The sequence below is a fragment of the Nyctibius grandis genome, chromosome 3 (assembly GCF_013368605.1).
Source record: "Nyctibius grandis isolate bNycGra1 chromosome 3, bNycGra1.pri, whole genome shotgun sequence".
NCBI classification, from domain to species: Eukaryota; Metazoa; Chordata; class Aves; order Nyctibiiformes; family Nyctibiidae; genus Nyctibius; species Nyctibius grandis.
Window position 1 is genome coordinate 61,246,780 of NC_090660.1, and position 27,163 is coordinate 61,273,942.

The 27,163-nt window shown below is 42.1% G+C and overlaps 1 protein-coding gene across 1 annotated transcript in view; it reads left to right on the forward strand.

Annotated features, from left to right (window-relative positions):
* Positions 1-27,163, forward strand: part of TAF4B (TATA-box binding protein associated factor 4b) — an 82,571-nt gene that overhangs the window by 17,566 nt on the left and 37,842 nt on the right. Inside the window, exons 3-10 of the mRNA XM_068396703.1 lie at positions 191-298; positions 4,632-4,799; positions 4,905-5,027; positions 7,969-8,058; positions 11,379-11,942; positions 17,080-17,215; positions 17,806-17,911; positions 26,408-26,580. Of these exons, the coding sequence (XP_068252804.1) occupies positions 191-298; positions 4,632-4,799; positions 4,905-5,027; positions 7,969-8,058; positions 11,379-11,942; positions 17,080-17,215; positions 17,806-17,911; positions 26,408-26,580 (1,468 nt within the window). The remainder of the gene's footprint in view (positions 1-190; positions 299-4,631; positions 4,800-4,904; positions 5,028-7,968; positions 8,059-11,378; positions 11,943-17,079; positions 17,216-17,805; positions 17,912-26,407; positions 26,581-27,163) is intronic.

Below are 27,163 nucleotides of genomic sequence, written 5' to 3' on the forward strand. Positions count from 1 at the left end.
AACTGGTAGAAAAATAGCTTTGTTGAACAGGGTTTAAACTATATGGGCTATGTCTGTGATGCCTGTATTGTTACTGTAAGAGTGGGTGTCTTCGTTTATATTGGACAAGAACAGGTACTAACTTCAGTGTCAGTTTTGTCATTTACTTGTCTGACGTGTTCTCTGCATGTGTATGATTATTTTTTTTAAGAACTCTGGCACCCAGTTACTAAAGAAAGTAGCAGCTACTCCTGTGAAAACATTATCTCAAACAACAAATGCTGTGGCTTCTACTGTTCAGTCACCTGCTGTAATACAGGTAGGTGGCAAGCTTTATAGCGTGGTGGAATAAGAATAAGTAACAGAGAGAACTGAAGCAAATATGGTTGCATTCTTGTTATTTCTAACTTTAATCTGGTTTTCAGTAAGCTTGGTAACTTTTGTCCTCACAATACATTCATTCCTGAATGTATATTTTTAAATGCATAATTTAATTATGCTTCTGCCAGTGTGTCAGATCATCCTCTCTTACTACAGTAGAAAGCACATGAACAATGGATGAAATAAATAGTTCAGAGAGCCATTTCCACTGCTCTTGTACCCTGTGACAGAGCTCCTTCAAGCTCTAGCTGAAGCTTTTCTGGGAGATGGAGACTTCCTAATGCTCTCTCCCGTTGGAGTTCCCTGATCCCTTAGGGAAAAAAAAAAAAATATACCCAAAGTGATGTTGAGGGGAAAATGAGCTGTCTGCACCAGTTAAGCTGGTTTTCATGTGTACATTTTTTTCCCTCATTTAAAACTGAATGAAGGTCACAGCTGAAGACCTCTGTTCTCTAATTGAGTTTGGCAGACAGGTTCCACAGATATGACTGTAAATAGACAGTGGTTGGAAGTGCCTCGTTATTTTTAGGTAGTGTTTTTGTCTTATTTCCTAGGTCTTACTTCTCTTTTTCCAGAGAAAAATGTTGTAGGACTCTTTTGAAGAGGCTCTTGCCACCTGTAGAGTATGAAACTTCTAGATACAGTTCCATCCTCTGTTCCTGGGGACCAGAGTTCTGGATAAGCATCTGTGATCAAAAGCAAGCTACTTCTTTCTGCAGCTAAAATGTTCTGTTCTCCTCGTAATCTGGAGGAGAAATGGGGAAGAAGTCTGCCTTGTACATATCTTTTGTGAACAAGAGCTTGAGGGAGACTCAGCTATAGCAGTTGACCAAGCACTCAGTAAATGAGCAGGATCAGTCATTCAAAAAAACATGCTGGATGTATGTTCTTGACCTTGAGGGTGTTTGAAGAATTGGAGGATATGCTCGCTGACAGTGGTAACTAACAGTAGGACTTAAAAATTCGTCCTCCTGCTGTTCTTTGATATTAGCAGCTGAAAACTACTCACAGCTCTGTCTGTGATCTTTTTTTCTTTTCCTTCTCACTACAGATGGATAATGTTTGGGCTAAAGGGGAAAACCCAAAGGCCTCTCTTAATATATTTTCTATTTTGCTTAGAATGGAAACAACATATCTTGTGTCTAAGAACAGTAATGGGTATTCCTTACCCACTTTTATTTTGGAATACTAGCTTGCAAACCATGTGCTTGTGATCTCTGCATAGAAATCTTCAGGATATAAAAGCAATAGTCATCTACTATACTACCCTTGCACTGGGCAGAAGAGTTGAAAGTAAAAATTTCTTCCATGTGATGGATGAAGCTGCCTGCATCCTCACACTCTCATGTGGATTAACATTGAGATTCATCATGCTGTTAACTTTTCCTTTTTTAACTTATATCTGCCTTTGACTTGGTTCTTCTGTACTTTCTTAGTTCAGTTTTGATGTAATCAATTTAACTTGTGTTCTTCTGAGATGTTTAAAGAGGTAGACATGGAGTATTTTTTATAAGCTATATTTTTTTCCATTGTTGAAAATTGAACACTTCTAATGAGCCATAGGGCTGGATTTAAGCAGCAGGAATGACAACTCTAGGAAAAATTAATAGTGCTGTTTTGTTTGGAGTGGGTTCCTTGGAGCCCCTCTGTTTTGCGGAGGATTGCAAAGCCCTCTGTACAAGCTGCTCATGCAATAAAGAGTACATAGGTGCAATATGGATACATCTTGCCATCACAGGGCCTCTTCTTTCCACACCCTGGGGTGGACAAGAGAAGAGTGCTGACAAGGTAGTCTGTGCATAATGTTTGGGCTAAAGGGGAAGACCCAAAGGCCTGGGTTGCAGGAACCGTCTGGGGAAAGAACGGAAGAGCCCTTGGGTCCGATCTCCTTGGCAGTGGTTCATTCATCAGTCCTAAAAAACTTCCTGATATTAGTCTTGACAGTTTTTTTGAGGTCACAGGAGAGGAGTGTTGGTGTGGAAATACGATGTCATCACAAAAAGTAGGAGACAGTGGAAAGGAAATAATCCTTGGCTTGGTTGTGTATCTCCTATCCTGTGCTAAGTACAACTTGGAACACTACTATCTGCAAAACTCTCTCTAGTTACTGGCTCCAGGTTTATTCTGCTCATCTACAAAAATATTTCCATTTGTTGTCATTCCTGAATGTTTAAGCTCTGAGGTTAAACAAAATACCTGCACGTTTTTATTTTTTACCTTCTTCCCAGATGGAGTAACAAAGTTGCAAAGTATCTAATTAGCATCATGCTGAGGCACTTTCATTTAGATGCAGAGTGCTGCTTCTCTTGAAATGACTTCAAAATATGCAAGATTAATACTATTTTTTTGTGGCAACTGTTTCTCTGTTGCTCAAAGTGAGAATGAGAATTGTCAGCGGTGAAAAAAGGTTGAGGGCAGACGACAGAAGTTAATTCCCATATATTCATCTTCCTGGGAAAAGGGTCCAGCAGACTTCCTGTTGTTTCTTCCCTCAGCTGATAAAATGCTGTTCAGGTCTTGATGTGTAAACATGCTGGAATTTGCAAGACATCAGCTCCGCAAACCTCATGTTTTCGGCTTTTAAAAGCCCAGGGCATTGCAGCTTGACAGAGCTGTGTTCTGTCTCCTTCCGTCTTCCTCCCGTCCATCTGTTTGTGGGATTCTTGTGCCCAGTTTGCCTCCCTGTGGTGTTTGAGCTGTTGAGCCTCATCCTTGGAAGAAGCAGTGGTGGTGGCAAAGATCCTGCAGAGAGCTATTAAAGTGTTACCAACAGTGGGAGCCTAAGCTGGAAAGCTTTCTGGTAGCTGCCTGCTTCTTTCACGTCAAGCTGGCAGCAGCTTTGCAGAGGGGGGATCGGGACTCACCCAGGAAAAAAATAATTTCTAGATAAAAGTACAAAAGTGCCAGTGTTTTGCTTTAGCTTTAAACGTTTGTTCATTAATTTTCTCTATCCTGAAAGATTTAAAAGCCCTCTCATGTTCTGCATGATGTCTGTCCAACTCTGATTAGTTTTTGTTTTGTCCATGGTAGGGTAAGTTGGGCTCCTGTGCTACTCTCTTATCATTAATGCAATTAGCAAGTATTAATTCGTGATTGCTGGACTAAACTGTGGTGTTTAAGTGTGTTAAGTCAGTGAAAGCAATTGTGTTGCTCAGAGCTGAATCTAGAATTTGGCCTACAAAACCAGACTTTCCTTTTCTATTGAGAGGTTTGGCAGAAAAACTACACCCGACTTCAGGTGTCAAATGCTAATCTGAAACTCATTATTTTCTGTAACCTGCAGGTTCAATCTGGGTTTTTAGTTTTCAAGTTGAGAAATTTAGAGTAGTGGTTTTTGTAGAGGCAAAGTCTTACTCATATTGTGTTGTGTTGTATCACAAGAACTGTGTTGAGTTTTTTGGGTGTGTGTTTTTTTCTTTTTCTTTTTCTTTAAAATCTGAAGTAGAAATACTTCCATTTGGTAGGTTTTCCTCTGGAAACTACTCTTTAGCCTGGTTTTCACAGGAGAGAGACAATTGTGTTCTTATTTTATTGCTAAACCTTCTTTACTCTCCTGTTGCTGGAGCTTATGAATCTATTAGTAAATTCTAAAGATGATTTTTAAAAGAGGTCTTAAAATAACTGAATTTTGAGTGTTTGTGTCTGGATAGAGGAGAGAGAGATCCGAATTGCTGCCCACAAGGAAAAAGCAGGAAAAACTTGTTAGGTGCGTTTGCTCAGTTGGCAGCTTCTGCTGGCACATGCATCCTTCCAAAGTGGACACGACGTCTTTTGCCTGCTGCACGTGTGATAGGAAAAGAAAGGGATATTGCAACTGGGAGACGAGATGCAGGAGAAGGGAAGATAAATAATCACTTAAGGATGTATTTTTCTTCAGAATAGTGTCACCTGATTTAGCATCGTCCAAAATTCATTAGTCTTAGACTGTAGGAGCCTGGCAAAGTTAGTTTATTGGGTTCTTCAAGATGACTTTACCTTTCCCTCTTTACTTTAAGTTGCAGGTGATGCTTCAGTCTGGGTGAGCCTTTGTCATTTTCTCCCCCCGCCCTTGATTTAAAAACAGAATTATGGCCTGTCAGGGTTCTGTCATTTACTCTGTTAAATAGAGCCTCTCAAAGCAAATGAATCCAAACTTCAAAAACAAAGATAAAAATAATTTATTTATATTTTAAATAGTAGTGTGGAGTGAGGGTACTACCTTATACACTAGCAGAATACAGTATGTTTGTCATGTTAGTCTTTGGTTAAAAAGTGTTAATTTTTCTTCTCAGCCAGCAGCTGCAACAGCTAGTGTTACTACAGTTACTGCTGTAAAGCCTTCGAGTACTGGAACACCTGTAAAACTTCTGGTTACAGGACCACCTGCACAAGCTATCTCCCAAAAGGCAGTCTCTGTGAAAGCAGAGGGCACAACAGTAGCACAGACCAGTGCTTCTACAGTAAGGAAAAAAAAATTTTAATTAAAAAATTAACATTCTCCGTATTCATTAGAGGTTGGAGAGCCAATGCAACATCTAACAGTCTTGTCTTTGTTTCCACGCTAGGAGATGCTAGAAAATGTGAAGAAATGCAAAAATTTTCTTGCTACGCTAATAAAACTGGCATCTAGTGGACCTCAAGCCACTGAGATGGGGCAGAATGTGAAGAATCTGGTGCAAAACCTATTGGTGAGACTTTTTTTAAACAGTCTGTATCATTTGTGACATTGACTTCATCATAGTTTTGTTCCTTGTCTTTTTTTTTTTTTTTTTTTTAAACAGCTGAAGAGTTGGATTTGTGGCTGAATACATCTGACCCTCTTTCAAGTCTTACAGGACAACTCTTATTTTTAACTGGATCCTGTGCTATATTTTTTCCCCCTCACATTCCTGTTTCATTTTGTGCACACAGGTAACTGACAGCAGGAGGAGCTGATAGTGGTAATGCAGCTTCTGGGTCTGAGGTGCTTTTCCTCCCCTCCTGCCATGTTAGCATAGTTTTGAGTAACAAGAGTATCATGGTGGAGGTTGTAGTGCAGTGTTAAGTCCATACTACTGCTTTACTCCAAGAACTGACTGACAGGTTGACAGTGAAGCTCCAGTGGAAGAAGCATGACATTTATGTCTTCAGACAATGGGATGGAGAAAATAATGTGATGGCTGCCAACCTCTCTCCTTGCAGGTGGCTTCTGTATGCTGCTTTGTGCTGCACCCCAGCACAGCTGGGTTTTCTTGGTAATGATTTCTCCTGCCAGTTCTTGTCTTGGCATTTGACCACTGCTGCTGTTTTGTTGTTCCACTGTAGCAGAAGGCTGTGGGCTGGTGGAGGATGCTTTGCTAGTGGTACCAAAGGACTTTTCAGTCCGGAAAAGCATGGTGTGTAGACTGAGGTGTAATTTCAGAGATTAGATTGTTTTAAGATGTAGCCTGGCAAAACTATTTGACTCCTCTTCTTCCTCTGCCTTTGTGTCCCTGCTGGACTGTACACCTTGATTCTGTAGGAAAATACAAGAATTGTTCCTTCTTGTGCTTACAGTACTTTAATTTTGTTTTTATGAACAGTTGTACATTAATACATCATTTAACTGTGTATTTGTTTGCTTTACGTAACATTTTAAAAGTGCTGTTGTTCTGCCATTCAGTATGTGTATGTGATTTAAAAGCAAAATAAATTAATGTTTCATATACATGAGGGAAACAAGTAAATGGCACCTGTGAAGTAAAACGGTCCTTAAGGCAGCATCTCACAAAGCGGGTGTCAAGCACCTTATATGCACTGAGATGTAGTATACCAAATCACTGTGTCTGTATTGGTGACACCTCGGTGACCTGTGTGTACAGCTCAGTGAGACCTAACAGGCAGCAGATCAAACTACTAAATGGGAGAGGTGCTGTAAGTTACAGAATCACAGAATCACAGAATCAACCAGGTTGGAAGAGACCTCATGGATCATCAAGTCCAACCGTTGCCCCTACACCACCCTGTCAACTAGACCATGGCACTAAGTGCCATGTCCAGTCTTTTCTTAAACACGTCCAGAGATGGTGACTCCACCACCTGCCTGGGCAGCCCATTCCAATGTCTAATAACCCTTTCTGTAAAGAAATTCTTCCTGATGTCCAACCTGAACCTCCCCTGGCGAAGCTTGAGGCTGTGTCCTCTTGTCCTATCGCTAGTTGCCCGGGAGAAGAGGCCGACTCCCACTTCACTGCAACCTCCCTTCAGGTAGTTGTAGACTGCAATAAGGTCACCTCGGAGCCTCCTCTTCTCCAGGCTAAACAACCCCAGCTCCCTCAGCCGTTCCTTGTAGGTCAGAACCCTGCAGACCCTTCACCAGCTTGGTCGCCCTCCTCTGGTCTCGCTCCAACACCTCAACGTCTTTCTTGAAGTGCGGGGCCCAGAACTGGACACAGTACTCAAGGTGCGGCCTCACCAGTGCCGAGTACAGAGGGACGATCACTTCCCTAGACCGGCTGGCTACACTATTCCTAATAGAGGCGAGGATGCCATTGGCCTTCTTGGCCACCTGGGCACACTGCTGGCTCATGTTTAGCTGTCTGTCGATCAGCACCCCCAGGTCTCTTTCCACCGGGCCGCTTTCTAACCACTCTTCCCCCAGCCTGTAGAGCTGCATGGGGTTGTTGTGGCCGAAGTGTAAGACGTAAGTGTAACTTACACTTACAAAGTGTAAGTGTAAGTTCTGTTTGTCTGTGAATATACAGTCCTTAAAACCCCTGCTTCTGGTCATGTAGCTCCTTGGAACGGTTGTTCCCGGAGCATATGGGTGAGAGGAGTAATTTCTCTGCAGAGACAGAGATTGATGCTGGGGGTCCCTCTTCCTTGTGTGTCTGTACCTTCTTGGAGGAGGTAGTGTTCTTGGTGACTCTATGGCCAGGTGTCACATGGGAGGATGAGAAAGGGCAGCAGTGTCTAGTGCTACCCATCACAGCCCTGTCCTGGTAGCACTGAAGTGAGGGATCTCAGAAGTCTACTGCAGCTTCCTGACCCTCCCAGCCCCTTGAGTCAGGTGTTTGTGTTGGGGTAGAGCTGAAAGCTCAAGAAAGGAGACTGAGCTCTGCAAGCCAGAGGACTGTTACCATAGTGGTATGCAGAAGTGATGTTCTGATGTTCAGTTTCTCCTGCTTTTGAAAGACTATGTTAAGTGTCCTGCTTTATCATGCTATGTATGCATTAGACTAGAATTGTCTTGCAAAAACTACTGAGTTGTCTTTTGTCTCCAGCCTCTTTAAATTGATCTTTACACCAAGAAACTACCTTTACAGGAAAAAGTACTGGTGGTAGATTTTAAATATTTCTGCATAACAAAGAGGTACTGATAGCTACTCAGTGCTACTTCTAAATTTGTTTCTATCACTTCACTCCAGTGAGGTGTTACCTGCCTGGAGTTTAAGAAAGTAATTTAGTTTGATAATACTGTATCTAAATTACAAGATCATTCTATCCTAAAACATTTTGTTTAAAAATATGAGGGGAAAAAAACATTTGAGTATTGACATTGAACAATTCCATGAAAATGTAAATTTCCATGAATTTTTGATGCACCTGGGGAAAAAAAAAATCGTAGATTCATAGTTATAACTTATCACTGTAATTATACTTTCCTCTTAGGAAGCAAAAATTGAACCAGAAGAATTTACAAAAAAGCTATACATAGAGCTCAAGTCATCTCCACAACCATATTTAGTTCCTTTTCTCAAGGTAAGTGTCTGATTGCAGATTTGTAGTATTTAATGAGGAGAGGGAGGAGGACCAGAAAAGGAAAGCAAAGAGTCAGAGCATTCTAAGAGGTGTTTGCTCAGGTCAGCTGAGGAAATAGTGTTTAACCTAGCCGTGTGTGACTGTTGCACTTGGAAGGACAGGTTTTTTTGGTGAGGGAGTTATTTCAGAGGAGTAACTTGTGCTGTGTTCTTAAATTGGAGAGTAATTACCCTCCAGTCATTAGTGGAGACTAATGTTTTGGAAGCTGGTGCATCTCCAGTAGAGCAGCTGTACTAAGATGACCTTTTACTTTCTCATCAAATCTGTAACTGTACTAAATTCTAATACGGAAGACTGACAACAGAGGCTGTGCACAGCTTATGCAGTATTTAAGCTCAAAGAATGTACATAAAGGTAGTATTCATCTGTCTGCTGGTTTGTGTTTTAACTGGAGGCAGAAAAAAACCCATGCCTTTCTCTAGAAAGCCTGACAGGACTACTGCAACTAAGGAAGAGTAACCCAGGATAACTCTACCTCAATTCAAGGAAATAATCATGCAAATAAAAAAAAAAACACACTGGTCTTAACTTTTTAAATCGTACGGTAGAATGGAATTTATTAACAATCAAAATAAAAATTAACATCTTTGTTGTATAGCAAGCATTACATTCTGGTGAAAACATGGAAAACTTGGTTATATTTAATTGCAGCGCACATAGTATTCTTAGGCTCAATAGATCTGTGCTTTTCCTTGCCGTTCACTATAGGCACAGTTGAGAATCGGGGAAGAATAGTTAAGTGCTAAAGCTGGGACAGAGGTTTTCTGGAGTTTGTCTTCTTCCTCAGTATTTGACAGCACATATAACAATGCATGTGATGATGTTACTTTAGATGGCTGATGTTAATCTATTAAAGTGTGGGATGAATATTTTTGTTACAGTGGCAGCCTGAGTCTAGAAGACTACAGTCTTTTCTGCAGGGCTTGATATAAAATTTTCGTATTGGTCACTTACTTATTCTCTATTTAATTCCCTGGAGTTTTCTTAAAAGCCCATCGAAAAGCTAAAAAAAATAAAAATAAAAGGGCTCAGAGTACAGGCCTTCCTGCATCCAGTGTAGCTCTGGCTGCAGAAGGACCAGGTTGAATGCAGGGTCAGTGTGACTGGCAGAGGTTTTCTGTGAGCTACATGGAGTCTCAGCAGAGCTCTACTAACTGCAAGGGCAAGTTTGGCTTCAGAAGTAGGGAAGCTGCCTTCTGCAGGGCCTTGGCTGATGAACCCCGCTGGATGTGGGCTGGCTGCATGTCCATGGGGCCAGCACAGATGCCTCTGTGCTGTATTCCCAAAACAGTGCAGGTGAACCTCAGTAGCTCCATGCAGACCCAGCTGAAGTCTGGTACAGCTAGACCTCGTCTGGGGCTGGTGAGCCCTGACAGCCCTGGCCTAGTTCATGCAGAGGAGCTGAGCCAAGAGGTGGCTGTGCAGCACTTGCTAACACTTCTACCCCTTTGGGTCCCCCAAGGATTTATTAGCTCAGACACAGTGCTGTCCTCCTGTACTCGTGGAGGTGCTCAGCGTGAGTTAAGAAGCCATCCCACAATGTGGAGAGCTGCTACATGTGGTGCACAGACCTCGAGGCAATTCCACAGGAGTTGGGTTCATCAGCGTGGGTTAGACCCCAATCCATCACAGCAGAGCTGTTGCACGTTTCTCCTGCAGCATGATGTCAGGTACTGGTATCATCTAGGCTTTTCTGTTTTGGGTAGTCTCCATACCCCATAATCCTTGACAAGGTGCTCTCTCCGCATTGTACTCTATATTAATAGTGAAATTCTATGACTTCAAAAACTTTGACCATGACAGTGACTAAACAACATTAGCTGACTATAGTATTACCGTCCTTTAAAACATCTTGCACCCTGATTGCTTTTTTTTTCTGAAATACCTTGAGGATGTGTGGTTGATACAGACCAGACTTAATTGGTGTGTAACGCTGAGCAGCTGTGACAGGACTGAGTGCCAAATGGAAGGTGACTTCAGGAGCACTTCTCTAAGGTGCTACAAGATTCAGTGCTGGCCTTGTTTGTGGGGGAAATGCTTGCAGCTCAAGTCCGGATGGCTTGTTGCCAATTGACTTTCAGCTAGTGAAGTGGAATTTTAGGGAGGACTCTGTAGAGTTGTCTCTTATCTTTGAGCTGCAGGTTTTTGATGAAGTTGTTGAATGTGTTGTGTTTTGTCAGTTCCAGTAGGTAGAAAGGTACAGACATTTGACTGTAAAGCCTGCTTGATTTTCAGATCTGTGCTGGATGCATTTGGTAAATAAATTGCATTGGGAGCATGAGGAAAGCTGAGCAACCTTTTAGAAGAAAAAGAAGTGAATGTTAAAGATAGGTATGCCGCAGAAGGTCTAGAGGTCCAAACAGTTTGTTCACTCAGTATATTAGCATGTGAGACATGTTCCTTTTGCATGAAGCCCAGAGCAACAGCACTGTGCTGGAGAATCTTACAGACTTCAAAAACTGTTGGGGGTGGGGGGGTGAAAAGGTTTGTGAGAATATATAGGTAGCTGCAGAACTGATTTCCCCTGGTTCTGAGCCATAACAGATTGTAAATAGTCAAGGAGAAAAATCTGTAGAGGGGTTGAAGATTATTCTGTCCATTAACCTTCTCAAACATAGCTGTAGTAAAAATGAGATGTTGCCAGATACCTTTGCTAATGTTCTCTCGTTGCAGAGAGCTATCTAGCTGAAGTTGTGCTGCTGCAGCTATACAGGCATTATTAAAGTGGTATCCCCCCCTAGTGTAGATACAGCTGTATTGGTATAGAAGTGCTCATATCTTCAGAGCTTGTTTCCGACTTTATTGGATAATTTGTAGTTCTCTGTCAGACAGGCTCCATGGAATAAACACAGCTGTTCCAATATAGCAGGGGTTTTTGGCAAAACAAAATTTTTTGAGGTAGTAAAACAGTTAAAGTGGTCTTTTTCTAGATCACAAATTTCAAATTGAAAAAAACCTAAACAAAAGAAGAAAGATATGGGTGAGTTTCCCTATAGATGGGATTTGCTACGTGCAGTGAAGCCGTGGTGACTGTTAACCTGTGCTCAGCCTGTGTTGATGATTCTTGTGGTCTTCACTGAGCAGTATCGTCATCAATTTAAGGGTGCCTGAATTCTAGCAAAACTTGTTTGGAATAAGTAATTTATTGTTTCATGAAAAATTAAATTGGAAGATGAGGAAGAAGATTCAGTTGCTAATATATCAGTATTGTGGAAGACTCTGCTGATGTTACATCCGGTGTTTTTTCATTTTTCTTCTAGAAAAGCATGCTTGCCTTACGACAGCTAATGCCCAATCCTCAGAGCTTTATCCAGCAGTGTATGCAGCAGCCAGCTCCAACCCAAGAAGCTGTTTTGACTTGTACCTCTGCAGCACCAGCTCCTTCGATAGCAGTGGCAACATCAGCTGTAGCAACAACTTCTCTTCCAGTTATAAAACCAGTGTCTGCCTCTGTAACAGTCACAGCCTCTCCGGTTATAAAACCAGTCCTTGTCAGTGCGTCAGCCACGGTGAAGCCTGTTCCCACCTCTGCAGTGGTGACAGCATCTCTTCGGCCTGCAGCTTCAGTCCTCACCACAACAGCAGCAACGTCAGGGCTGACTGCTATCCAAACTGTCAAGCCAGTCTTCACCTCTGCGGTAGCAACGTCCTCTGTCCAGTCTGCAAAGCTGCCGCTGGTCTCTACAGCGGCATCTTCAGCAACAACCCCTCTCCAGCCTCTGAAACCAGTCATTGGAACCCCAATCAGTATTAAAATCTCACAGCCAAACTCCATGGTTGCACAGTCAGTGGGTGCTCAGCAGGTGGTTAAAGTGAAACAGTTGGTAAGATGAATTTTTCTGCTTCTCTGTAAGGGCTTCTTTCCTTTGACTCTTACTCTTTTATAAAGAGGATACCAAATTGGATCTTAGCTTTTTTTTTTTAAACATATAAAGCTAGTCTGTCGTGAGTTAACCAGAAGTTAGTCTGCCATGAGTTAATCAGTTATGTTTGTCATAGTTAGGGATATTGAGCCCATGCTGAAAAGGTGAATCTAAAGCCAAGCTGTAAGCTCAGTCTCCTGCAAGACATGCTGACCACTGTTGACCAGACTGAACATCCAGCTTGAGACACGAGGGAGCATGAGTTCTGACCCCTGTTGTGCATGCAGCCAGGCTAGGTTGGCATCTCAAAGTAAAGGCTGGAAATGCTAGTGTCAGAAACAGAAATTGCGGATGGGATGCTTATGTTAATTACTATTAGATGCCCTGTTAGGACTGTGCCTCAGCAAGCCACCAGGGATTCCAGTCTCTCTACCTTGGTGATTCCTACCCTGGATACTTTGCAGGCACAGGTGGCTTGATGGTGTTTAATGATATGTTAACTGAAATGCACAAACTAGCTCAAGGAGCTTTTCAGAGCAGAGTTCTGACCTCCAAATTTACTAAGACACGTTAATTATGAAGTCATCTAAAAGTGAGTTTTTTCAATGAGGCCTCATTAGCTAACAAATTCCAGGAGGAATAATTGTCTTATTAAAACATTACCCTCAAAAGCAATGTGTTAACATGTTTTTCTTGGCGCAGGTTAACTTCTTGCTAATGTTAATGTTAAATACCAACAAACTGGGGATCACAGGTATACCCAAAAGAGCAAAGTTGTGAAATACATTAGATTTGGTTTCTGGGTGTTTGAGATACTGAGTAGTATGCTGTCTGGCTGGTCTACCTGCAAACAATGTTCTCAAGTACTTTGAGAGAATAGTCTCCCTTTGGCAGATAAAGAACTTGATTCTTGAATAGGACTTTCTTGTAGAGATTTGTTCCTTAAAAAGAGAGCAAAACATTAGACTTCCTATGAAGCTGGATTTACTTTCCAGAAGTATAGTAGGGCGTCTAGTGTTTGAATTTCCTTTTGTAGTTTGTTTATTGTGTTTACTTGATTTAACAGTATTCAGACCCCTGAAATGTTTTACTTTTTAAATTTTCTTCCTTTCAAAGTGCATAAGGTAGATATAATACAAGAATCCTGCATTCTGAATAAAGAGGTTATGCTACCTGCTTTTCACCTTTTCAGACTTGCTGAAGAACAACAAAGCTCTCAACAATATGGAGGGGATGGGGGGTCCTTTTTATGAGTGGGTTTGTTTTAAAAAACATTATCAAGCATATGCACCAACAGTCTTCGACAGTAGTAGCTAAAGCCAAATTGGAAAAGGAGTTGATGCCCTCACTGTCGTGAAGGACTAAATTTGAAATTCCAGCCGGAAGAAAATGCAGGCTTCTTAGGTTGTACGAGGGCTGGAGAGCAGTTTGTTGGCTACACAGTAAGCCATGTAATCCAGGGGAAGGGTTGACCATCTGTACAAATAGATGAGGAAGCTTAACTCTACACTGGGGAGTTGAAACACTTCTTGAATATGATATTGGTGAACTCAAGAAGTGACTTCTGCCTCCTCCACTACTGCTGTGTGGCAGCCTATTGCAATTGCTTTTCTCCACTGTGCCTTACAAGCATTGAATTGCATACAAAACATGTTATTATCCTCATTTGCATAGATCCCAGGCACAGTGATTAAAATACTTGCTCTTCAAAATACCTCTTTAAATTTAGTCCTGTAGTTGAAGGGCTGAGTTGACCACTTTGCAGCTTAGCCATATTGGGAGCTTGGTGTTTGTTCAGACAGCCTATTAGCACAAAGAGCAAGTTAGTAGAAGCGGCTGCATCTTCTAGGGCTTCCCTGGTGCATTTCCTTGAAAGGACAGAGGGTCTATTTTCCTCCCACAAGAAAACAAATCTGGACCTCCCCTCTCTAAACAGAAGGGTCTTGCTGCCAGCTGAAAGGAAGCACATGCCAGCTGTGCAAATCTGTCCATACAATGCTGCCAGCAATTTCTTTCCCTTTCCAGCCCGCAGAGTTGTCTCATGCCATACACTCCCTCTGTATGCCCATTTCTAATATAGCTCTCTTGTGCTTGGGAATGTAAAAGGAACTTTCATGTGTCAGCTCCGATGTAACGTTGGTTCTTTTAATATTTTAATATTAAAATTTTAATATTTTAATATCAAAATTGTGACCGGAGTGATGCAGCATGTAACTGTCTTTTCTGTGGCATGATTATTGAAACTGGGTTTGTATGGTGGACACTGAGGGACCTGTTCTTCAGGTATGCTGTTGTTGATCGCATGCCGTGCTGTGAGAGTTGCACATTGGACAGGGTTCCCTCTCAATGACTTTCTTAACACAGCCTCCTTTCAGGGCATTGGCATACACAGAAGTTTCGTCTTGAAAAGAAAGCTTGTCTTGCTGTAGTATTGCTTTCTCGCTTGTTAAAGCACAATAAATGAAAATTTACATTACCAGCCGCTGGCTTCCAATGGTGAGAAAGCTGCTGTGAGACTACAACTTCATGTTAAGCATAAAGAGCAAGAGTTTTATGGTGTATTCCCTGCAATTACCAGTGAGATGTGCTCCCTGGACATTGCTAGGAGATGAAGCAAGGAGTGAAGTGCTTGTGCTGTTCCAACCACTTGTTCTTAGTTGTTAGAGTCAAGTCCCCTCACAGTTGAGCTTTCTTGAGCAGAGAATCTACTCTGTTATTTTTCAAGAGGTTTTTTTTTTGTCCTGGATGTATGCTTTTGCATTCAGCTGGTGAGGCTTCCTTCATGAAGCAATACTGCTTGCTGTGTGTGATGATACCTTACCATCTCTCTGCTGATCTCCAAACTTTGCTTTATGAATGCAAAACAGGTTCAAGTAGGGCTAATCAAAGTCTCTCTCAGGCAGCTGTCCCTGTGCTGTCAGCTGGATGTTACACTGCATTCTTTTTACTTAAGAGTGTTGGTGCTTTTTATTCTGATGTCTCTGTCAACCTACTTAATGGGGCACAAAGGAACAGTCCCTTTTCTTTATTACTGCTTTCTGCTAACCTGAAGAAAAAAAGCAACAGCTCTTTCTTACAGGTATTATCTATTTTTTTAACACACTTTTCTGGCATTAGATCCTTGTTGAAATTTCTAGGATTGTTGCCCTGTTCTGTTGCAAGTCCCAAGGACTTCCAGCTTTTGTTAGTCTAGCAGCTAGAATAGCAAACAGAAAATCAGCTTTACTGCCAACACATCCTTTCTGTTTCTCGTTGATCTAGTCTCCTCGGTTACTTGACTGACTTCCCAATCTCCACCTAGGCTGTTGATTTAGCATTAGCTATCTCTGTTCTTTTTGTCTGCTGCACCTTCATCTTGAATGCTTATGTTTCCTCCTGTCTTGTTTCAGTATTTTTTGCATGCTGAAGCATCATTCTTGATGGTGGTAGGGAGAATCTCTATGTGTGTGTCAGCGTGGATGCTGACAGAGCCTGTGAGTAGTTTATCCAAGCTGGTCGGTGGTTCAGTAATTATCTGAACACATAAACGATGCTGTTAACATTATTTTTAACTTCCAGCATATGGAAGCTGGATCTTTCAGACGAATCAAATTGTGTTTTCATAAAAACACATAGAAGCAAGTGTTTGTGTGTGTACCAGTTCGTGAGGCAGTGCTGCATGTAGGAGCCTTGACTCTGTCCATGGTCTGTCCCTGTACTCTTGTGGTTCTTTCCTCTGCATAAAACGTTGGGAGACATGGATCTTACTTTTCTTCTCAAGAGCTGCCTGTTCATTGTCTGGTTTTCAAACACCACCTTCGGCTCTATTGTTCTACGTTACTGCTGCTATGCCAAACCGTGCTGCTATTAGCAGATTAATATGGGGGGTGGGTGGAGTGTATCTTGACTATTTGATACGCAAAGTACCTCTTTTTGTGAATGTGTGATACTTACGCTGATGATGTTTACTGATAAATCTGGTTAGATGACAGAAGGAGACAGCCTAATTTCTGTAGTAAATGTCAATTCTATATTTAATTAAACACTTGTGTAGTGTTGCTGTACAAGCACTATTTAGACTTTCCGAAGTTAAAATAAAAGATGTAGAGGAGAAAAAGTGGTTTCTTTACCCTGAAAATTCCTTTGTATTAGCTCTTTGCTGCTAAAAAAGTAGGATTCATCTGAAGATGTTGATAATCTTGCGCTTTAGTAAAAGCACATCTTTCTACTGCTTGTAATCAAGAACTTTTCCAAAGGATGTATCAAAAGCTGCAGCCCACATTCTGCTAGCTAGGAGGCTTAGAAATGAGGCTTTTAGGGATGCTGCAATTTTATTACTTTCTTGCATTTTAATAGCTACCCTTGAAGAGGAAGAATTAGTATTTATGGGCTATGCCTGTAGCTCTGTGTTGTGATGACATCCTGCTGTCTGGTTTTGTTTCTTTCAAGAGCCTCTTTAAACAAAACTATCAACCCCCTTCCTTTTTACCCTTCAGTAGTGTACTGGTGGTTTTGTGTAGAGGCTCTACTCACTATAGGTGTTGCCAGTTGGTACTTCATGTTCCTGGTAACTGATGTGTTCAGTGTACTTTTGCTTAACACTTTAAAACTCAGCATCCCAATTTACAATTGCTATTGCAGCTCCAAAAATTCATTAGTAACTTTATAGTGTGTACTCTTAATTCTTGACAGGAAGAGGATTTCATGCAAGACTTACAACTGTTTATTTTGTTCTCTCTTTTTAACTAGGTGTCTGATACCTACCCTTTTGAACTTGCTGGCAGGGAGACTGGAAAAGTCTCTTGGTGTAATGGATTGTGTAGTACTCTGAAACTCGTATAATACAGTTATCAATAGAGAGTGGTGGTGAAGTGTCTGTTAGAGCTCACTGAATGAGCTGGAGCTTAAAGCTCACTACCAGTTGTTAAGATTTTGTTTCTGGTTGTGAAGTAAAAAAAAAATAATAATTTCTTTTCTGAGCATGCTGTTTGCTTTAAACTGAAAGTTAGACATACATGCATGCCCAGCGGCACTTCTGGTTCGATGAACATGTTCATACTAATTGCTTCTCTCTATGTTTAGCTCTTCTCACTCTTGGTATTGGATATTCCGCTTCCAGGTAGTCCAGCAACCATCAGAAAGTGTTGTGAAACAAGTATCCACATTCCCGCAACTCTCAACTCTGACCCTACAGACATCTGCTGAGAACAGGATGCCGCTGAATACACTTGTTCAGACTAACCCATTTCCTGCAGGTACAGTGGAACCTCTTTAATGGAAAAGGGAGAGGACTGCTGAGGTATTGAAATGAGTGCAGGCTGTTGGTAGATTGTAGGAATGTAAGAAGGTGGTTGTCTATGGGGAGCAACCAGCTCTGTGTGATAAGTCAAACATCTTTGCTGTCTGCTTGGAGTTTTGATAAGAAACTCAGTGCCATGTATACTTCTGGCATGTTTTAAAAGCATGTCAATCAAACATTTGTACTTGTTAAAATACTACAAGTAAGGTCCTTGCAGTAAACTTTCTTTAAACCATGATGCTTTTGAGAATCACTTTGTGAGACTTTGCTTTTTCCTTCAACAGGTCCAGGTTGATGCATAATGTGAGTTTGTCTCAGCCAGCCAGTTTGCACTAAAACCTTTCACTGGTCAGCACAGAGGAGGGTGTTTGCTGAGAGTGTGTAGGGTTTTTGGCCATGCAGAATGTAAGACTCTAGACTGTGGTTTTCAAATGGACCTAATTAAGTTATTGAGTCTGCAGTAACCTTTGCTGGAAGTATGAACTGATTAAACAGTTGTCTTAGCATTTTGCTTTCTACTATGGCATGTTCTTTTTTTTGTTTTAGGTTCCATTCTGAAACAAATTACCCTGACAGGAAATAAAATTCTGTCGCTTCAAGCAGCTCCTGTTCAGAAAGCTAAAATAAAAGAGAATGAAGCAACATCCCTCAGGTAAAAATAAACAATATTAGAAGTTTACTATAGGAAGGAACAAAAGGAACAAGTATAGAGGTGGGAACAGAGCCCAAATAAAAGTAACTCTCTTTGGAGACTTGTTTATGGTAGGTGGTTTTCATGTTAGAATACTTATTGGCAAGGGGGAAGCTAAAAATTTTGACCTCATAGCACATGTTAATTATTCTTAATATAAGAAAACTGTCCTGATGAGGTTGGATTTTCATCATGCTACCACAGTCGTGTAATTATACAGTGTGCATCAATATGTATCAGTTTTTCACTCGTAGAGCAGGCATGTTGATCTCTGTTCTGTAAGTACTATTAACTAATCTAAAGCAAAGTTACCTTGTATTAAAAGCTCTCCATAGGATTAAAGCAGATATAACCTCTGTTTTTTACAGACCACCAGATAGCATTGAACTGTTATTTGGACTGACTGGTAACTTGTCTAAAGCTCTGTGCCATATTATGAAATCTTCTATTAGCTCCTCTTACGAGCTTGTTCCTGTATGTAGAGGTGAAAGTCTTTGACTACACCTCTAATTATGGCTTCTGGCACAGTCTCTAGGCCTTTAGATTACGAGAATGCTTAAAGCTTTTAGTTCTGGTAACTGATTAACTTTTCAAAGGCAGAAATTATTTTTGTATCTCCAAAATGTGATGTTGAAACAGACGTACAGACTGCTGTAAGCATTACTGGTCTTATGACCTTAAGGAATCACAGAATCACAGAATCACAGAATGTTAGGGATTGGAAGGGACCTCGAAAGATCATCTAGTCCAATCCCCCTGCCGGGGCAGGATTACCTAGACCATATCACACAGGAACGCGTCCAGGCGGGTTTTGAATGTCTCCAGAGAAGGAGACTCCACAACCTCTCTGGGCAGCCTGTTCCAGTGTTCGGTCACCCTCACCGTAAAGAAGTTTTTCCTCAAATTTAAGTGGAACCTCCTGTGCTCCAGCTTGCACCCATTGCCCCTTGTCCTGTCAAGGGATGTCACTGAGAAGAGCCTGGCTCCATCCTCTTGACACTTGCCCTTTCCATATTTATAAACATTAATGAGGTCACCCCTCAGTCTCCTCTTCTCTAAGCTAAAGAGACCCAGCTCCCTCAGCCTCTCCTCATAAGGGAGATGTTCCACTCCCTTAATCATCTTCGTGGCTCTGCGCTGGACTCTCTCTAGCAGTTCCCTGTCCTTCTTGAACTGAGGGGCCCAGAACTGGACACAATACTCCAGATGCGGCCTCACCAGGGCAGAGTAGAGGGGGAGGAGAACCTCTCTCGACCTGCTAACCACACCCCTTCTAATACACCCCAGGATGCCATTGGCCTTCTTGGCCACAAGGGCACACTGCTGGCTCATGGTCATCCTGTTGTCCACTAGGACCCCCAGGTCCCTTTCCCCTACGCTGATCTCCAACAGGTCTGTCCCCAACTTGTACTCATACATGGGGTTGTTCTTGCCCAGATGCAGGACTCTACACTTGCCCTTGTTATATTTCATTAAATTTCTCCCCACCCAACTCTCCAGCCTGTCCAGGTCTCTCTGAATGGCTGCGCAGCCTTCTGGCACATCAGCCACTCCTCCCAGTTTTGTGTCATCAGCGAACTTGCTGACAGCGCGCTCTAATCCCTCATCCAAGTCATTAATGAATATATTGAATAGAACTGGTCCCAGAACCGACCCTTGCGGAACTCCGCTAGACACAGACCTCCAACTGGACTCTGTCCCGCTGACCACTACTCTCTGGCTTCGTTCCTTCAGCCAGTTCACAATCCACCTCACTACCCGATCATCCAGACCACACTTCCCCAGTTTAGCTGCGAGGATGCTGTGGGAGACCGTGTCAAACGCTTTACTGAAATCGAGATAGACCACATACACATCTTTACCATCATCTATCCACCGGGTTACGTCCTCATAAAAGGCTATCAAGTTGGTTGAGCAAGACTTCCCGTTGGTGAAGCCATGCTGAGTGCCCCTAATGATCCCCCTATCCTTGATGTGCCTAGAGACAGCACCAAGAACAAGTTGCTCCATCACCTTTCCGGGGATGGAGGTGAGGCTGACCGGTCTATAGTTACCCGGGTCCTCCTTCCTTCCCTTTTTGAAGACTGGAGTGACATTCGCTTTCCTCCAGTCCTCAGGCACCTCTCCCATTGCCCACGACTTAGCAAAGATGATGGAGAGTGGCCTAGCAATGACTTCCGCCAGCTCCCTCAGCACCCGCGGGTGCATCCCATCAGGGCCCATGGATTTATGGACGTCCAGGTTTCTTAATTGGTCCCTGACCCAGCCCTCATCAACCAAGACAGATTCCTCCTCTATCCTGACTTCTTCTGAGGCCTCAGGTGTCCGGGGCTCCTCAGGACAGCCTCCAGCAGTATAGACAGAGGCAAAGAAGGCATTCAGTAACTCCGCCTTCTTTTTATCCTCTGTCTCCAGGACCCCCACCTCATTCATCAGTGGGCCTACATTGCCTCTAGTGTTGGCTTTACCTGCAATGTATTTGAAGAAGCCCTTTCTGTTGTCCTTGACCTCTCTTGCAAGGTTTAATTCCAAGGAGGCCTTAGCTTTCCTAGTTGCCTCCCTACATCCTCTGACAACAGACTTATATTCCTCCCAAGTGGCCAGCCCCTCCTTCCACGATCTGTACACCCTCTTCTTCCACTTGAGTTTGCCCAGCAGTTCCCTGTTCAACCATGCAGGTCTCCTGGTACCCTTCCTTGACTTCCTACCTGTTGGGATGCTCTGATCTTGAGCTTGGAAGAAGCAGTCCTTGAATGCTAACCAACTATCTTGGGCCCCCTTACCTTCTAGTACCCTGTCCCATGGGATTTCCCCTAGCAATTGCTTGAAAAGGCCAAAGTTGGCCCTACTGAAGTTCAGGGTTGTGATTCTGCTAGCTATTCTGTTCCTGCCACATGAGATCCTGAACTCTACCATCTCATGGTCACTACAACCAAGGCTGCCCTCAACCTTCACCTCTTCAACCAGACCCTCCTTGTTAGTGAGGATCAGATCCAGCAGCGCTCCTCTCCTAGTTGGCTCATCCACCATTTGCATCAGAAAGTTATCATCAATGCACTGGAGGAACCTCCTGGACTGAGGATGGCTGGCTGAGTAGTCCTCCCAGCAAATATCAGGGTAGTTGAAATCCCCCACGACAACCAGGCCCTGTAATTGCGAGACTGCTCTCAGCTGCCTGTAGAGGGCCTCATCACCCTCCTCATCCTCATCCGGTGGCCTGTAATAGACACCCACAACAGTATCACCCCTGCCAGCCTGCCCCTTAATTCGCACCCACAAACTCTCAGCTCCCTCCTGATCCGCCTCTGGACAGAACTCAATACATTCTAGCTGCTCACTCACATAAAGAGCAACTCCACCACCTCTCCTTAGCGGCCTGTCTTTCCTGAACAGGACATAGCCATCCATGACCACATTCCAGTCATGCGAGGCGTCCCACCAAGTCTCTGTAATTGCCACTAGATCATAGCCCCCCGACCGAACACGGATTTCTAACTCCTCCTGCTTATTCCCCATGCTGCGTGCGTTGGTGTACAGGCATTTCAGGGAGCGAGCTGGGCACACCGATTTCATCCCAGATTCACCCCCTGATTTCACCCCAGGGGGATGGGAGGCCTCCTGGTCTACCTCAACACTAGAGCGTTGCCCCAGTGGTGCAAGCCCAGCTACCACCCCATCCCCCTTCGAATTAACTTCGGATTTCCCTTAAGGAAAGCCTGAAGTTATACTTCCAGGGATAAAAGCAGACATGACAGCTTTGTCTTGTTGACCAGTTGACTTGTCATCTCTTGAAAGCTACAGCTTTGTGTACACTGATATAGACAGAGAGCTGTTGCTATTTACAGTAATGTGCAGTGTACACTGAACACTTAAAACATTGGTAGCCAGAAGTTACGATGAAAAGCTGATGTTGAAGCAATAGCTCTGTTCAGCTCCCTCGAGCTCTTATGAAATATACTTCAAAATATAATTTGGGATGCAAATATGTGTAGTGATGTTTGCAAAAATCACTTCATAAATATAATTTAAAAAACCCCCAACGAAACAACAACAACAAAAAAAAGAAACAACACAAAAAAAGCCTAGAAACAATATTTTTTTGTGGTCTTCCAGTCAGAATATATCAACTCTCTTCATTAAAAAGTCTGAATTCTTGAAGTTCCTTTCCTGAATTGTTAAGTTCTTAGTGTAGGAAAAACTTAGTGTCTACAGTGTGATCCAAGATGGGTTTCTGTTCCTGCTTTTGGATTATGATTTTCAAAGCAGCATAAATCCATGAGAATTCAGATTTGAAATCTCTAGCTCACCTTGAATTTGTCTAGTAAGTCTCTTCGCTGAAGAATTTCTCTCTTTGGATACATCCCTGGTGCTTCTCCTGTTCACCTATATAACCAGACTTTCTGACTTTAAATTAAACTACGTATGAGAATCTTCATGTATCTGAGCCTGGGCAGCCTGTACCTGAGCTTTTGGTTTCCCTAGATCAAGTATTGTCCAAACAGGTCTAGCACCACATAGTGTTAATCTGACCTGGGCAATAGATGTTCCTTGCTTTCTTCTGTCCTGGCTTCTGTTATTCCCAACACAGCTGTTCTTTGACCTGTGATCCATCAACTGGGTGATCATTGGTGAGGCAGAGAGAAGAACCATGGCCCCCTTTCAGGTTTTGTGATGAGATTTGTAATAGGCAGAGAGCATGTCTTGTAATTGATGTGATTGTACATGGAACACTTTACAAACTGTGGCTTCTCATTGCAGTATGTCATCAAGCCTGGCTGCCATTGTGTGAGTAGGTTAGGTTAGGTTGGGATTCAAGAATATAATACTCACTAAGCTGTACTTAATAAGCTGCAGTTTGACCTTGTCTGCTCTTTAATGTCTGGACTGTTTTTGTTGCTCGAGATAAGCAGTACAAAAAATGGCGATCCCCACCTCCCGGTTAAAAAAAAACCCTTATAGAAATGAGGGTATTTCAGCTAAGCACGGGCATCGCTGGCACTTGATTGCCCCATGGCATGTATTGTAAAGGTCAGTCTGTTTTAAAAGCATCAAGATTTTTATAAACTGCTCTGCATACTTCTGTAAAGTATATGCTAGAGCACCCTGGAAAAAATAAGACGTGTATTTGCATGTTCAAATATTTTTTTTACATCTTTTCTATTTAATAGAGTTGTTCTCCAAAACACGTACGACTCTGACTTATACATTTTGTCTGGAAGGTACCAGCAATCTCAACTAGCAGACAAATAGGCAGGAGACAGCAGTGGAGAACATCTGGGCAGCTGCTCCTTCTGCCCAGTGGGGAGCGCTGGTGATTCTTGCTCCACTGGAATTGCTCTGTCCCACACAGTTGTCTGTGATGGTGCACAGAGGTTTGGGTTAAGCATGCCTTTGTAGTTTTCCCTTTGACTGTTGTATAAAATGGAGTAAATAAAGAAGGATTCAGAAAAAGACATGTGCATTGGTCAAACACCAGAGGGTGCAACAGACTCACTTTTCAGCCAATACAGACAGATTCATAGATGTGAGGTGCATCTGCATTGCTTGGGCTTCTTTGCCAAGTGGTATATTCAGTATAAATGGCAAACCTGACTTCATACAGAGTAATTCTTAAAACTCTGTGTTCTGTTTCCTGCCTTGTCCTGATAAGCTTAAATCACTGGAGACTTGTAACAGCTGGGAGTTTTTCTTGTTGATTTCTGGGTGTGACATATCAAATACAAAAAAGCATTAAAGGAAGTGGTGTAGAAGAGGGGCTTTACAGAGGTATTGCTGAAAATGAAAGCAAGTCCGTATGCAACAAATATTTGCATATATACTCTGGAATATTTGACATTTATCACTTTAGTAGAATGATTTTTATAGCTTACTCAAAGTACATGATACCTTACTTAAGATGATTGAGGCTTGTTTGAACAGCAAGGAAAAAAGAATAGTAAAAAGTACAAACTTAACATGGCTTCTGAAACTTACATTAATCTTTAGTGAGCACTGCTTCTAAGGAAATGTAATAATAGTTTCTTTGGGTTAAGTAAAATAAGTGCAGTAGTGTTTTCGTAGGTGGAAATTAATCTTTGAGGCTAGTGACTTGGTGACTTAATGCAAACTTGTATTCCACAGTGAAGAAGTTAGAACTGGTCCTTAGTACAGGCAGAGATGTCTACTTGCATATAAGCTCTTGTATGTGTGTACTCTTACAAGAGAGACTGTGTGCGTGGAAATATTAAAGAAGATAGTAACCTGATAAAGGCTGGTTTTAGAGAACTGAAACTTGTGTATATAGAAAAGTAGATATATAGTATAGAAGTTTGCCTCCTCCTTGCTTTAGTGTTTGGAGTATGGACAGATTAAAAGCTAAAATGACTTACTGAAACTGCGGTTACCTGAGGTGCAAGCATCCTTACTTGGGTTCCATAAACAGCTCCATCAGGGTAGTGTCAGGTTCTGGCATCTGCAGCTCTGATAGCTTGTGATGTAGGTTCTTGGTGCTAGTTGTGCTGATTTTGTAATCTCCTTGATCAGCAGATCCGTGGCAGTCACTACACTTTGGTGGGATTCTTGGCTCTGCCACCAGCAAAGGCTTCTCTGTAGTGGTCATTAAGAAGAGGAAACTGGAATGTACTTGTGAATATCAGTTAGCACTCAATTAGCATGCAGTGAAGCTTCATTTACACGCTTCTTGAAAGATCAGGGTCTCTGTTAGGCTGATAGAGCATGAGTATATGCTTGGAACTGCTCAGTTGCTGGTTGTGAAGGGGTAGGAGGAGGGAAGCTGTTCTGGCAACGGTGACTTTAGCTTTGAATCCTAACTGTGGTCACTTAACCATTCTGACAATCGTAGTGTTTAACACTTTTCTTAGCATGATGGATTTGGGGCACAAGCCTAGTCAGGAAGCTATGTCTAGTTAGACTTAATGAATGAAGCTGGTTTGAGAATCTGTTGGGTCTCTTTTTCCCTGAACAAACCACAGAGAAACTCCTAGCCATGAGGGCACACAAATGAACAGCAGGAGGAGTAGGGAAAGGCTGGACTTCTTTCCTACCCGGGTTTCTCTTTAGAAGTTTGTGGGGGAAGACTTGTGCCATAGAAACCTGTTGAAGCCCAAAGGAGAAAATGCATCTACAGTTGAAGAAAACATCCCAATGCTTTTTTGTGTCCTTTGAGTATTGCTCAAACCCAACCCATGTTCTAATAACTTCAGCTTTTACCTGTTGCCAGTGAGAAGATCCTTCAAGAGATCCCATTTCACCTAAGAATGGCAAGTTTCTGAGTAACCCCTTGTTCAAGAGTTATGTAGGCCACACAGTATTTTCTGAAGATGAACTTTATCAAACCTTGCCAGCAAGTAGTTTTGAGGAGAGGGGTGTGTGTGGTTTTGGGTTTTGTTTTCTTTTGTTTTCCAAATCAAAAGACCTTCAGATTCGGTGCTTCCACCTATCTGTATTAATAATGCCAGTATGTTCTGGTTCTAAAACCTTGAAGCCGCCATTAGCGCCTTTGTCACTTTATGAAGCAAAAAAAGGCTTTATTTTGATGATCTAAACTTACTTGAAAATGACTTTGGTATTTTCATTGCTAAAGTCTTGCAAAAAATTCATTCAGTATTTTAACTAAAATGATCTTTTTTTAAAAAAAGCTGAGACACACAGACTATTTGCTTAGCATGAGTTTTGCCATGATTATAGCTAGTCTTAGTTACATTAGCCCTAAGTATGCCAGACTTGAGTTTTTATTTTGAATATGTAGACCAAAGCTGCTACAGCAGAATGCAGCTAACGGAGAGATGTTAAGAACTAGAGCTCTGCCACTGTTCTTCAGAAGCATAGCATCCTCCACACTATGGACATAAGTACTGTATGGTAGGACTGATTCGAAGGGCAAGGTCTGGTTGGTTCTGTATACTACTGACAAGGAGCATTTGTATCTCTGTTTTTTAAGGGAACTCACTAAAAGAAAAGTGAAATCAGGTTTGTGCTAATATGCTTGTGCTGTAAGCTTCAGTTTGTAGGATAGGCATCTCAGAAAATGGGCTTGTTGATAAGTTCAATGAGTCAATATTCAACTTTATTCAACACTTGGTTCTACCTGGTGAATTAGAGTTTTAGAACACATTTCAGGCTGGAAGAGCAGTGATGCAGGGTGGGGGACTTGTGGGGACTTTTAATCCAGATTTGTCTATCTCAGTCCTTGGTTTCCAAGCTTGCTCAAAATTTACTTTTCATGTAAAGGATTTGCATGCCTAGCAACTGAGGCATTAGTCAGCTAACGTTTGAGAGGCACTTCACTGAAGTGTGAAAGCTTTTAGGAGCTGTCTGTCCCTGTCCACGCCCACTCTAAACCTCTATTGTATAGAGGTAGCCTCCAAGATTCGTGAATGTGGCTGTTTGTTGATAGTCGAGAGGCTTTTTCTTTGTATCCGTTCTGAACGAAGCGTAATATGTTGGTTTTCTCTTTAGTAGAGATGAAGATGACATAAATGATGTGACCTCTATGGCTGGGGTCAATCTTAAGGAGGAGAATGCGTGCATTTTGGCAACAAACGCTGAGCTTATTGGTACAGTGATCCGCTCTTGTGCAGATGAACCTTTTCTCTCCTCAGAAGCGCTTCAGAAGAAGATCTTGAACATAGGTGAGAACAAAGTATATGTAACAGATATGTATAGATGTAGTATTTCCTTGCCTGTTTCATCAGCCAGCCTTCAATCTTTGAAGAAGGAGCTGGAACTATTAAGATCTGCCATCTCAATTAATTTGTTTCTACCAAACTGTACGGAGTTTTACTTCTTAAGTTTTTTACATGGAAGTAGTCTGAAGCACAACCAGGAAAAATAAATTGGTGCCACTTTTACTTGTGAGAACTGAGCAACTTTATTACTCTTAATGGAACACATAACAACCATATAGATGTTAGTGTCAAATCAAACACTTAAGCATGCTTTTCTGTTTCTGCAGCTCCTAACTTAATGCATTACACTGACTTTCCTAACAGCTTTGGCATTCCTCAGCCTGTTCAGATATATGTACTCTATTGACCAACATTACAGATCCTGCCCATGTAATTAGGAAGAAGTTCCAAGCTGCCAATATGCACAGGGCAGACGTTGTTTATGACTCTGTTTATGACTTTGTTTATAGAAAAATCTTTCATTAATTTTATGCAAAAGAGGTGTTAAAGCTGTTTGTATCAGTGAATAATACTGTGGAATGTATGT